Source organism: Dendropsophus ebraccatus, chromosome 7, assembly GCF_027789765.1.
Source record: "Dendropsophus ebraccatus isolate aDenEbr1 chromosome 7, aDenEbr1.pat, whole genome shotgun sequence".
Lineage (NCBI taxonomy): Eukaryota > Metazoa > Chordata > Amphibia > Anura > Hylidae > Dendropsophus > Dendropsophus ebraccatus.
In genome coordinates, this window is record NC_091460.1 from 33,971,278 (window position 1) to 33,985,997 (window position 14,720).

The following is a 14,720-nucleotide window of genomic DNA, read 5'->3' on the forward strand; positions in this document are numbered from 1 at the left end:
CTACTGGGCTCACACACATAATGGAGAGGACTACTTATTGTCCATGTTATTTAGGAGGGGATCAGCTGCACAGAACAATGTAAATAATATGTCATTCAGTTGAGCTTCTCTGTCACTAGTTTTTGCTACTCTGAGATAGGACACCATAAACCTACTGACAGAGTCTCTAAGTAATTAGAATGAAATGACCCTTCCAGAGCCATAATAAATTAAAATAGGTCTTTATTTTCATCATAATGTCAAAAAGTGTTTTCGAGCATCTATATACAGCATATATTTAAATAAAACAGATACCATTTAATAGCAGTTCTGTACCCTGCCACTAGAGGGTGCTGTAAACAACCAGCAAACCAAACTACATGTTCAGTCAGCATATTAATCCCAGTTTTTACTATCTCTGTTTGCAGCTATTGAATTGCAACCTTCAACCTAGTTGTTGCCTATCGGTCACATGACCTTACTGCAAGCAGATATCTTAAAAACTGTGAAAAACTGACAAAGTATTTTAGAAATTTGTATTTTATACTTGTTGACACCAGTACACAACTTCATTAAAAAAACACAGCTGTTTCCTTCCAGAAACAGTGCCACTCTTGTTCTCAGTTTGTATGCGGTATTGCAGCTCAGTTCCATAGAAGTTAATAAAAATGAACTGTAATACCACACACAACCTGAAGATGGGGGTGGCACTGTAGGTTAGTAATTTAAACTATGGTTAGCTAAGTGATAAGAAATTCTTCATGTATATTCAACAGTACAACACCAGGGTATCTAGAAGTGGCAGTCTACAGGTTTGTGGTCTGTAAGAGGGTGGCTTATCATATCAACCACATGTTATACTGTAATAACACATATTCCCTTATAATTCCACATTTTTCTTAAAGGGCAACTCCAATCATTATTATTATTTACATTTATGATGAGGTAATCATTTCTAAGTGCATTAAAACTTTTTATTTTTTATTTTTGGGCATGTATAGCACCACATGACTCCAGATGGAGCAAAAACTTTAAATTATACTTTTTTTGTGAGAATTTCAAAAACTTTAAATTATACTTTTTGTGAGAATTTTCAGGATTTTTTTTCTGCCATAAACTACATAGAGTAATGGGGGAAGCGGAAGCGACAAATGCATGGTTGGGATTTCAGTAGACCATCTATCACTTAGCCTGAATATTTGTACTCTATACTTCTACTATAACAATGCCCCTATGGACAAGAATAGACCGGAACAAATGGGAGAATTTTCCTGCCTGACTGGAGTTGCTCTGTACGTTCCTTAGCCAAGATAGTTGACCTACATGTGGTTAATTTATCTCCAAGGCAGTCGTGGAAGAGTCTGGTTATAGACAGGAGTGCAGCTATAGAGGGTACATTCATAGCAGTCGCATCCAGGCCCTGGTGCCTAAAGGGGCAATAGGCCCATTGTTATAAATGGCATATGGTAGGTGGGGGCTCTATTAAAAATTTTGCATTAGGGCCCAGAAGGTTCAAGTTAGGCCATCACATAATACATCCGTATAGTCTTGGATATCATTTACAACTAAGGTATTGATGTTACTCCTAAAATAAGTTACTGCCAATTTGTTCTATCCTATACACAGTTCTCGGGGTCACAATCTTTGTCTTCTATGAGGGTTGGACAAGCTGTCCCATTGTTGGCTGCATTCATTCGGACATAGCGGGTTCGATTTTTCACTCCAGTGGTTCCACAGTTGCCTTTACAGAGTCCCCAGGAGGACCACACGGAGACCTCACAGTCCAAAGGTGTTTCTGAAAGAAAAAAGTACCTACAAAGTCAGATCAAATCAAAGAGGTTGTCTTATCGAGACCACCACTATCCATAAATCAGTTAGGAAATATGGACATCTTGAACCGATGTCCCCTCTCTTAAGATGTCTCGGGATTCCCTAATGCATTTTATATTGATGGCCAACATTAGTATATGGGGACCTTTAGAACCCCCTTTAACAACCTGAGTAAGGAGAATTTCCCAATATGTAGACACGTCCCAGCCATGTATTGGGCACTCATTCACTTTAATGGATGCTTTGTAATTCCACACTGAGGCTATGTTCACCCTACGTAAAAATACGGCCGTTGTTGCCATTGGCTTCAACACTGCCTCTGCTTCAATGGGATCCTGGCCGGATCGTATATACATCGTATACGCTCCGGCCGCTCGCTTCACTGTGCGCTATGGGAAGCTCTGATGTGGGCGCACACTGATGTGCCCGCATCAGAGCTCTGCGTCAGGAAAGTTCATCCGACCGGTACTTAAGTACCGGCCGGGATGATCAGGGGAGAGACAAGCCGTTCCGTGACCCGGCCGGGTCACGGAACGGCCGGTCTCATACGTTGTGTGAAGATAGGCTGACTCTGTATTCGCTGCTACAAAGAAAATGAATGGCCAGTCAACCGGTAATCGACATAGTCCCTAGAGTGGCTATGTTCACACATCGTTTTTGGCTGTTTCACAGCTATTTTTTTAGATGGACGTCATTTTGGTGCCAAAAAGCAGCCATTTTATGCAAATTACAGTCATCATTTGCATAAATCGGTCACATTTTGGCACCATAATTACGACTGTCCGAAAAAACAGCCACAAAATAGCCAAACAAAAAAAGACGTTGTGTGAACATAGCCAGTAAATGACAAGATAAGAGGTAGCTTACCTGAGGCATTTTCGTTGATCTCATTCCCTGTAGTAGTCACATTTGATGCTATATCAAGGAACGATGTTATCTTGCCTTTTATTTTTGTTAATGTCACTCTAGCGATGGGTGGCAGACTCTTTAGCCGAGGATAGAAGAATGAGTTTGCTGGATGATTTGGAGAGGAGCATGTAATCTGCCACAGAACAGAAACAATTTCACTTTCGGAGGCAAAAAGTTTAAATAACTTTGAAAAAGAACACCCAAAATCTTATTGAAAAAAGTGGTCTTCTGTAGGGGTGGTCAACCAAGGAGTGGCGGGGGTATCGTACAAACTGTAGACTTATCTGTGTGCATTTTGTTGCTATCCTGCCTCATCTAAGCTTCCACCAGGACAGAAAAGAGAAAAGATATTACTATATTGCAGGAGTATCAGACTATTGTGTTCTAGTAGCAATTGTGAGATTTGTAACCCTTATATGATAATGAGATGACTCTGCTCATATGGCCCAGTCTACACAGGAAAGCTGTTATGTAAGTTATATAAAAAGGTAAGTATTACTTTTATGTCACTACTGTAGTGGTCAGTGTGAAAACAATAATGCACTTTCTCTTATGATAATTAGATTAATTGGGTCATTGTGTCCCAATCTATACAGCAAAGCTGACAAGTTAGCTGTAGAAAATGCAAAGTATCAGCTTATAGTGACTACTCTTTGTGGTCAGTGTGAACAGTGTCATACCTTTCCTTTTTATAATAACAGAATGACTCTGCTTATTCTGACCCAATCTACACAGCAAAGCTGATAAGCGAATTGTGGAAATAGACGTATCAGCCTATTGTGATGGCTTTAGTGACTTATGCGTGTGATTTTGTTGTATACAAATAACCTGAAAAATTTTCTAATGGTCGATTCCCTTACAGTGGAGATATTACACATACCTCCGACACGGTGCCCTGTGGGATGGTGGCATAATTTGGTGAAGAGAATGTGAATCCACTGTCAGTCCCAGCATCATAAGGATGGAGATCTAGTGAAACGCTCTTTTTCCAATGCTTTCCATCGCAGAGGTTTATACTATCAGCTCCTACAAACCAGTCAGGACTTGGCACAATTCTCACTATAAATGAAGCCTGAACAAGGAGAAGAGATTCAGAGAGGAAATGAGATTTACAACTGCAGCTAAAGCAAAACCAAGCATTATATAATCACAGTCCACAATAAATCACATACTGAAAATTATTGCTGTGACTTTATTGAGAACTGTAGTGACACAGCAAAGCTATCCTACATGTTCACTGTAACGACTGGAGTTGTGGACCCGCTGAACCACCGCTAGCGATGGCGTAACCGCACCAGGGAGCGGAGTATAAGGGGCCACTGGTCTTCACCAGTGCCCACCGCAAGGCAGGATGGACTTGCTGCGGCAGGCGACCCCCCAGGTCACTACACCTGGCTAGGCTTGCTAATGGCAGCAGGCGAGGTGCAGCTGGAGACAAGTGGGTAGTTATATTCTTGTATGTAGGAGCAGTATTATAGTAGTTATATTCTTGTATATAGGAGCAGTATTATAGTAGTTATATTCTTGTATGTAGGAGCAGTATTATAGTAGTTATATTCTTGTATATAGGGAGCAGTATTATAGTAGTTATATTCTTGTATATAGGAGGCAGTATTATAGTAGTTATATATGGACATGGAGAGAAAGGAGCTGCTGCACCTCACACCTATGGCTGACACTAATGCCACTTTGCTACATTTAAAAACCAACGCCAGGATTTTGGTATATAATTTGATCAAACCCTATTGCCCGATGTACCACGTGCAGGTCCCCTGTTTGTGCACCCTTTGCGGGGTTGGCGGACGCTGACCGACACAGTGTGGAGATCCATGTGTCATGTGGGACCCATGTGTACCAGAAGACCGGCACGTGGTACATGGGGCAATATGGTTTGATCAAATTATATACCAACATCCTCGCGTTGGTTTTTAAATGTAGCCGAGTGGCATTAGTGTCAGCCATAGGTGGGATGTGCAACAGCTCCTTTCTCTCCATGTCGTATTTTACTTTTCTCCCTTTTCTGAGCAGTTCTGACCCACATAACCCAAATTAGCAGGAGACACCTGTGCACTGATGTCAAGTACCTCCTATCTTTGCCATTCTACCTGCAGGAGCTATGGTGAGTACAAGACCACATTCACACTTGTGTTGTTTGGCGGCAGCTTTCTCCACCGGTAGTGCCTGCTGGGTTTTGGGGGGCCCTTTGGGTTTGGTCCTGTGACATTGGGGTTGCAGGGCCAGTCTATGGCCTCCCTTCCCTGCTTGTGCACTCTTTGCGGGGTTGGCGGTCGCTGACCGATACAGTGGGGAGATAGTGTAGGGACCCATGTGTACCAAGAGACCGGCACGTGGTACATAGGGCAATATGGTTTGATCAAATTGTATACCAACATTCTGACGTTGGTTTTTAAATGTAGCCGGGTGGTATTAGTGTCAGCCATAGGTGTGATGTGCAACAGTTCCTTTCTCTCCATGTTATATTATAGTAGTTATATTCTCCGCAAAATTCTGAGCATAATGGATGATATGAGAAAAAAAATCACGAGTTTCGTCTTTGAAAATATACTGACGTGTGAACATAGCCTAAAGTGGTTGAATACTCTTAAAAAATGACGACCCGCGTTTTGTGCTGGAAATGTGCTCCTAGGATTGTCGGTTCCCTTCACCCATTCCTCATATAGGGTGCCTTCACACATAGCGACTCGCAGCAAAAAACTCGCTGCGAGTTTCTGCTACGAGCCGAGGTCCTGGAAGGCCCCTATCACTACATACAAGCAGTGGTCTGAAAGACTGCTGCGTGTATGTAATGCAGCCGCCCCCTTAACCGCATCGGTGTCTCCATACATTACCTGGCTCCGGCTGCACGGGGTCCCGGCGTCTTGCTCTGCCGCCCAGCCAATCAGTGTGTTGCCCAGCCGCAGCCACTGATTGGCTGGGCGGCAGAACAGGACCCTGGGACCCCGAGCAGCCAGAGCCAGGTAATGTATGGAGACAGCGGTGCGGGACCGGTGCGGGAATTACTCAGTAGGGGGCGACAGTGAGCACAGAAGAAAGCTTCTCACATCCTCTTTTTACCAAGTCTTTAATATGTAATTTACGAATATTTATTATATCACTGATTTCTTGGAAAATTGGAATTTTCATAGGTGGAAGTTTGTTTTTCTAGAGACCTTGTAAGTGATTTCTACAGAGAAGATTTGCTGTAAGAGGATGATGAAGCAGAAATATCAGTTAAGCATGTGCTCCGAGGATGGGATGGCGGCGATGACAGCCATGATTTATGGTCTTTCTGCTATGTTTTTATTTGTTGATAACTTGTTGCTAGGCAGCATGGAGACTCTTGCGTGTTGAGTTTTGGGGGTGTTGTCACGAGCTATTAGTGTTATTTAATAGCTTTAGTATGTACTGTATATAGGATTTCTTACCAAAAAGCTTCAAGGTTACAAAAGAAATGTCTGGCAACTACTACACAGCAAATACTAGGAGGAAATATGGATATTAGAGAGTGCAGGACATTCAGTACTATAAACAAAAAGGAACAGGAAAAAAGAGGGGGGTAGGTGATGTGGCCAAAGAAAAATAGCCATTATCCTTAGGGTGGTATTACACGGGCCGAGCAGGGCCCGATAATACCTGTAAACGAGCAGCGATCTGCTAGATCGTTGCTCGTTTACTGGACCTATTACACGGCCCGATAATCGTTTGACAAGAGCTGCAAGGACATCGTTACCGATGTCCTTGCAGCCCTTGCTAAACTGGCATACATTACCCATCCACGTTCCAGGGCTGCTCCTGCGTCCGCTTCTCCCGGGGGTCCCGCGCGCTCTCTAGCGTCACAGCAGCCTGTCAGCTGGTAGGCCGCTCAGCCAATCACAGGCCCGGACCGCCGCGGCCTGTGATGGGCTGAGCGGCCTATCAGCTGACAGGCCTCTGTGACGCTAGAGCGCGCGCGGGACGCAGGGAGAAGCGGACGGCAGGAACAGCCCTGGAACGTGGATGGGTAATGTATATCGTTAGTCGCCGGCCACGCACCGCTATTACACGCAGCGGTGCGCGGTCGGCGCCCGACGAATATAGGTTCTAACCTATATCAACGATCAGCCGATGATAGTTGTCATCGGCTGATCGTTGCATTTATTACACGGAGCGATAATCGGCCGAATCGGGCCAATTCGGCCGATTATCGTTCCGTGTAATACCACCCTTAGTCTCCAGTGGGGGATCCAAGGACAAGTCACTTAGTGCTGTACTAGTTATGGTAAGTTGTGTGCTGCTAGGTGGAAGGTAAAAGGACCCTGTATCCTATATGGCGTGCCACCCAGCGCTACAAACCATAAAACTTGGTGACCGGTATATCGCTTTGACAAATTGCAGCAATCCATCTCGTCTGGACATTAATCCAATATATTTGTCTAAATCAAAGAAAAACAAGCTTCAAACCAGGACACAATAAAGTTGTGCACCCTGTTGACAAAGTTCTTAACGATAACTCCACTGGGCAACACCTGGTAGAAAGGGTTACGGTCTTTACCTGCCTCCCTGGCATTGCGCTGACCTTCCGTTGTGGTTGTCTTCAGGATGATCTTCTATTTCTCCAATATGCCACTGACCAATTTCCTTCGGTGGATAAATCAATTCAGAAGGTGTCCAGGCAGGTGACACCATTCACAAGTTTCCATGTGGGGCAAAAATCAGACACGTTTCATCCACTTACCCTTTCTATCAGGTGTTGTCCAGCGGGAGATATTGTTAAGAACTATGTCAAGTTTGTTTGATTTAGACAAATATATTGTATTAACGCCCGTATCAGATAAACTGTTGCAATTTTTCAAGGTGGTATGATCATCTGGGGGGGGGGGGGGGGGCAGAAACAGACTTACATAGGGATGTAGAGGTAGAACAAGGGGCAATAGTTGGATAACCAATGACCACATTGGGGGCATATAACATTGCTGTGTTAAGGGCTGATAATATAGCAACATAGGGGCCAGAGAACATTCTGTAACCACAAAAAGGGGAAATCCAAACCAAATGAGAAACTCATTATAGGATCCATATACTATAAATTCATGCTCCATGGATATAGAAGCATGCTTGGAGTTGTAGTTTTGCAACAAGTACTTACATAGGGGTGCCTAGAATGTGCCTCCAGCTCAGTTGAGGACTGGCCTGTCCCGCTAGAGATGGATGGAGCAGAAAAGATGCCATGCACACTTTGGATTTTCTCCCCCGCTGCCTCGATCTCCTTCATTAGGGCCCAGGCTTCTCCCTTCTCAGCAAAGTCACGCACTCCGTTGCTGGCATGGACGTTTTTTTTCCACATGTGGTAGTCAGAGCTATGACTCACTCCTGTTGGATTAGAGAATTCTATTGTCATCTCATAGGCCTGGATTCTCTCATGCTGGACTGTTAGTAAACCACAGACATGTGAGTATAGGGGCGGTGAAGTCTATTTAACTCATTTGGTGAAACAAAGGAGAATCGTTATTCTTATGAGGCAATGATGAAGCCACTAGAGGTAAATTGAGACATTCAACTTCAAGCCAAACTAGCAATGATCCAACATTTATGGTTTCCTTCTATACTTACAAGTACACCATGACTGGTGGTTGACTAACATTGAATGCCCCCCTCCCTCCCCCATAGTGGTGCATAGGAAAGTACTCAGGACATGGTGGGAAGCCAAGGAAGTTCCTGGATCATGCCAATATGACCTTCTAATATGTCTAAAGATTGAAAACCATTTGATGCTGCCATCATGGCCGAGGTAAGATGCCGGTAGCCACATTGTGTGTCCATTATCATTAATATGCTACCAGATGTTCTACCCCAAAGTTAAAGTGCAAGAATGAGTCAACTATCCCAAGCAACTAAATGGCTGAATCCGACCAGATCCAAAGTTTATTCTCTTAGGGAGATTAGTAGGGTTCATCCACAGCCACAGTATAAGTATATCCATATACTGTATATTGTATGGATCCATAATACAGCAGCCATTGCAGGGTACAGGCCTATAATGTACCTATGAGAGCCTCTGACTACATACAAGGCATGCTCCATTGTATATTCTATAATAAACCATCGTCACCCGAAACTGCACCATATAATGTCACACATGTAATATGGATCCATTACAGGCTCTATGTGCAAGGTCCCTGCGTAGTGCACAATGTAACAGCTTGCAAACTAACATTTCTCCAGAGGGAAAAAAAACAGCCCTATAACAGCCATACCAGAGTATCCAGAAGGATAGATGGTTTGGCTAGTATGAGCTAACCTGCATACTTTTTCCCATGAAGCATTGCACCTATATAAGTCTCCATAAGCTAACTTATGCAAAAGTATCCCACAATAAAAGAAAACCATCAGAAGCTGAAGATGCTCAGTCCATGCTCATTGGTCACCAGATCATCAGGTCTCAGTCCCCAAGGTGCTTATTTTGGGTCTCAAACAGCTACAACAAATAGCAGTGATCAAGGTTATTAAAACTGACCCTACTTTCTATCACTTCATCTCTGTTGTCAACAGTTAGACAAACATACAAAAAACAGAGGCGCACTATCGTGTAGTATCTTCAATGGATCATGCGACAGGTGTCGTTCATTAAATGGAAACTAACCTGGTTAGGTTGTGCTGAACTAGGCACAACTCTATGAAGCATTTGTATTGAGCAGAAGTACCGCAGCCCGGCTTGTGATCCCGCAATTGTCATCTGTCACGATTTGATTGCCCCGAGTACACCAACTTACATCCACCAATTGGACAAACCTTTTAGCCTTAGCGCAGGTATAGGGACTCTTGTTGCTAACAAAAGCACCACTTTATTGCACACTCCGATAAAATGTACAGTAGAAAAGAGCGACGCGTTTCAATGCTGATCTGGCGTCTTTATCAAGCTCAAAGTATGACCTGGATAAAGACGCCAGATCGGCATTGAAATGCGTGGCTCTTTTCTACTGTACATTTTATCGTGTGCAATAAGGTGCTTTTGTTAGCAACAGGAGTCCCTATTCCTGCGCCAAGGCTGAAAGGTTGATCCAATTGGTGGACGTAAGTTGGTGTTCATCTCTGTTATAGGGCTGTCCCATCCCAGGAACCCCCTGAAAGCTGCAGCAGTGACCTGACTCCTGAGTTCAGCTCCAGGCAAACAGTGGATTTTCCATGGGAATAAAGCATCCTGTCCTTCACCACAAGCTGCAGATGGTATGCGGTATTATTTGGCAGGCATTTGGGTGAAGGGCCAAGCACATAATACATGGATGGCTCACTTGTACCAAAGCAGCAACCGCAGCCTGTAAGGGTCTATGACCCGAGCACCCTCCATAATGTCTATGTGCCCAACAAAGGCATATGGGGAGGGGTGGTCCTGGTGGGATAACTCATTTAGAGGGGCCCTCCACAGAAATCTCAAGTGTTATGCCTAGTGCAGGGCCTGAGATATCAGGAAACAGTATTCTTGTGGTTTCATATTCTACGTAGCCCTCTTTAGACCCATATTATACCTCCAGGTTGTCCAATTTATAAAAGGGCACATCAAGGACATATGATCCATCACACGCCATATTATCAAGGCACCATGGAGTGACTAGGGGTCTGTAAGCTGGAACAGGCTGCGCCTTTAGACACATCTTTACACCACCCCAATCTTTATTAGCCATCTTGACATTGTTTAGTCATATCCCTTGACTACTTTGGTTGCTCCACCTATGGCCAATATATAGTACTATACATAGCACAACTACTATGTATGATAATCAATCTAACAGGTGACGGGGACTTTTTTTTTAGACAGATAGATGTGAGACAGACAGATATATAGGAGATAGATAGACAGATGGATAGATAGGATATAGATAGATAGATAGATAGATAGATTATAGATCGATCAATAGATAGATAATAGACAGGTAGATAGATAGATAGATAGATAGATAGATAGATAGATAGATAGATATGGGATAGATGATAGATTTTTCATGTCATGCCATATTCACTTACCCAACAATGATGACCACTGAGCCGGGGGCCTGTACAGGGGATATTGTTTAGGGAAAGAAGCTAGGCTCCATTTCCCAGTGAAGACTATGCTATACTTAGCAATCTCCTCTGCAGTGCAAATAGGATCTTCACTCAGGGGAAGACAGCTGGAATAACCAACAATCGATAACACAGTCAGGACAAGTCTGCAGGATCCATACGTCGGAATCATGTTTTCCACTCTCTATTGGAAAAAATAAAAAATAAAAAAAATCCAGAAATGAATAAAGGAACAAGTCCCTTTATCTACCCAGGAAAACATCTGCAATGCATTTAGTTATAATCCGCCTGGGAGCAGCAGGGCAGAATACATTTGCACTGTATTCCGTTTACAATTCAATGATTTGGGGGGAAAAAACAAAAAAACAAGAACGTGCACTGATGTAGCAGAGCCGAGCATGTGGACAAAGCAGAGCTGGCTATGTCATTCAGCTGGTAAAACCTGACAAATTCAGTTCTGCTGCATGTGCTGAAAATGTATGAAAGTTGCTAATATTAGAAGAAAGTAGAGGTGAAAGTTACTTACAAGCCTTGCAGAGTTCAGGGAAGCAGGGGCACCTGTGTTTGCTGGCAGCTAAACTCTTCTGGTGAGGGTAAAAGGAGGAACAGATCTATTTATGCCTCCAGAAGGTCCCCTTTGTCCAAAAATGATTGTAACCTTAAGACCACGCACTTTAAGGCAGCGCTCGACAACCATTTACTTATTGGAAGTGTGTCTGTGCCAGTTGGTCCAAGTTTCTCCAATAAAAATCACAGATCGCTGACTAAACAAATTAAGTTCTGCAAAGTCCTAGCCCCCCTTCCCTCGCTCTATCCAGCCCCTGTGGATTTTTTTTTTTTTCTTCCTCGTTGGTACATTTGGGAAATGTCACGGTGTAAAAAATTCTCATACGTGAAAGTAATGACTCTCCGGAGGGGAAGTTTAACTGTTGGCTTTTCAGGAGAGAACATGTGTGACTGTCGGGCGATTCATTTATGAGATTTAATAACTTCACATTGTTCCTCTGAGGCTTAGGAAGAGAGTTTCTCCAGCTCGTTCATTGTTCCGAGAACAATAGATTCCAGCGAGGCAATAATATTGGGTATTATTATGTATGAGGAGATATATAATATCTATATAATGACATATAGATATATAATATCTATATAATGACATTAAGTTCATATCTTGTGGCGCTGTGCCAGTACTATGCTTTATACAGAACCCATGAAGCACATCTACACTGATTGTATTAACCCAAATTGTAAAAATATGGCTGCCGTAGATCACAGGGAAGCCGCTAGGAAATCTGCGGGCATCATGTTGTAGAGAAGGAGGAGCTGAGCAGATTGATATGCTTACATACAACTTGTCATTGGGTTTAGGAGTCTAGTGGGTGGTCCTACTCAGTGATTGACAGCCTTTTCTGTATAAGGGCTCTATTACACGGAACAATTATAGTGCAAAAAATTGTTATATATAGCTCTCATTTACAATCATTTATCATTGTTTATTGTTAAAAATCAATTTGTCTAAAAGGACCCTAAGTGTGCACTGAGTAGGACCGCCCACTGGACTCTTAAGCCGAGAATGAGAAAAATTTAAGTGAATAACTAAATGACCTGTTATACAACACTATGTATTATTTGGCTTAGCTCATCCTGCTCTATAACATGTGTGTCTGCGGTTTTGACTGCATTTTCATCCTCATGGACTCACTTTAAAATCAGTAATTTTGCTGCTATAAGTCTCAGTGTAAATAAGAGGCTATTAGTAATTTTTAGAAGGACTGTCTTGATCATTGACATTCCTGACTCATTGGCTAGGAACGTAAATGCTTAGCCCTCCCCCTCCTCCATTTTGGAAGATTCTCAAGGGCAGTGCAAGAAAGTATGAAGTATGAAGTATATATAGTGAATGTATTGACACCCCCCCCCCCCCCCCCTGTCCTTTTTTTTTTTTTTTTCTAGTTGAAGAGGTTTTTACCAATAATTCTCCCAAAATCCCAACAGATCTATTCCCAATACAATTAGCGTGCTGTCCCTTTAATAGAGCAGTCAGGTCAGGTCTTGTATTGTCCACACACACCAGTCAATGTTGTGATCCACTCTGATCCATCTCAGGTTCAGAGTGGGAGATGGTCTAAGTGTCTTCTATGTCTTCCCCACTGAGGAAATGGTTTCCCCCGCTGAGGAAAGTATTGGGTTAACTGTTTTGTCATCTGTTATTATTTTGTCCAGTCATAGGTGCAGACTGATTTCCCTCCTTTTTCCACCCTATCATATCTCTTCTCTCTCACACACACACAGCCCCCACCAATTACAGGAAAGCTTAGTATGCCCATAGAAATGAAGTCTAGTTCCTGGTGGGAGGAGTTCTCTAGTTCAGTGCAGTCTAGAGAGAGAGCAAGACAGACACAGATTTTTCTGTATAAAGTAAGAAACCATTAGCATGCAGTGCTAGAACACCTTGCCCACCCTAGGGATACTAGCCACACAGTAGAGGGCAGTGACCTGGATCCAGTCAGGCACTGATCCCGGTGGAACAAAGCTGCAGTTAGCCTGTGTATTCCGCTGCATAACGCATGTCTATCCTGGAAAGGTTCGGGAAGTGTGCTCAACCCAGCGCAGGGACCTTGGACCTTGTACTACCCTCACAGGACGGGTACCTCGACACTGCAGGGCAGTAGGCGGTTCAGTAAACGTGAGTATTAGGACCTTCTTCTTCTCTGCTTCACTCAGCTACCCTATCCCAGGTAGAGTACAGTCCTACATTTTGCAGGGCCCTTAGGACGTTCCACTACTCCTCTCTCTTATGTTCACAGCTTAACACTTTTTCGCTCTCCTGTCTACACTACTTTTGTTGAAGCTGAAACCTGTTGTTGTATATTGCACTGAAGTCTTAAATAAACCGGAAGTCTTAAATAAACCTGCGGAACCGGAGGCCAACTGACTGGGGGTGGGTAGCAACGCCACTCCAGGCTACTTTGACAAGTGCTCAAGTGACCCTCACCCACATAGCTGCCACAACACCATCAGAGCTACCCCAGATACAGCACTCAAAACTGGCCAGGGCCTTCCCCGGCCTCACTTCAAAGACAAAAGTTTTACTCTTGGTAGTGGCGACCTACCTTCTTCATTATTTTGTAATGTTGTTGAGGAGGTGGAAGCCCTCAGGTTGAGCAACCACCAGGTGAACTGGATGTATAGTACTTTGAATACGTATTGCCCGACAGATGATGTTGGTAGAGAGAAGGGTCAAGTTTGTTGGATTTTTACTTCCTGACCCTGTTTATATGGAAGATTTTTTTCATTTTTTTCTATTGATACTTAATTGTATTCCCATTGTTTTATATTATCCATTTTACCATGGTATATATTTTATACAGTATTATTATCAGCTAGAGGACCTTTACTCTTTCTTTTTCATTATATCTCTATTTTCATTCCTTGGGGTATAGGAATATAAGGTTAACCTCATTAGATATTTTAGATATTTTAGAGAGCTCGGAGTGAATCCAGCTTTTCCCAGCACCCGGGGAAGGGCGGCACTGAGCGGATTTCAGAAAAACGAAGCAATTCACTTTATGATGCCCAGCTATAAATTCGCTCATCTCTACTTCCAATAACCTGAACAGTTTGATAATCTGACACTTGTTCCAGAGTAAAGCTACAACAGAATTATAGCAAGGAAGGAGGTACATCACAAGAGCAGCCCTGGTCTAGATAAGTAGACAAGCTTTCATTCACACAGTCTTGACCCTGCCCAGCCTGCTCCTCCTGGCCCTGCCCAACCTGCTCCTCCCTGACCTGCCCAGTCTGATCCTCCTGGCCCTGCCCAACCTGCTCATCCTGGCCCTGCCCAGCCTGCTCCTCCTGGCCCTGCCTAATCTGCTCCTCCTGGCACTGCCCAGCCTACTTCTCCTGGTCCGGCACAGTCTGCTCCTTCTGGCCCTGCTCAGTCTGCTCCTCCCGGCCCTGCCCAG

At 43.5% G+C, this 14,720-nt stretch overlaps 1 protein-coding gene across 1 annotated transcript; it reads right to left on the reverse strand.

Moving 5' to 3' along the window:
* Positions 1–205: 205 nt before the first annotated feature.
* On the reverse strand, positions 206–11,546 carry SPON2 (spondin 2). Its single transcript, XM_069977259.1, has 6 exons — positions 11,282–11,546; positions 10,717–10,939; positions 7,844–8,067; positions 3,599–3,790; positions 2,677–2,851; positions 206–1,774 (listed from the first exon to the last, which is right to left on the reverse strand). The coding sequence occupies exons 2-6, from the start codon at positions 10,925–10,927 to the stop codon at positions 1,596–1,598; spliced, it is 981 nt and encodes a 326-aa protein (XP_069833360.1). The 5' UTR covers positions 10,928–10,939; positions 11,282–11,546; the 3' UTR covers positions 206–1,595.
* Positions 11,547–14,720: the final 3,174 nt, after the last annotated feature.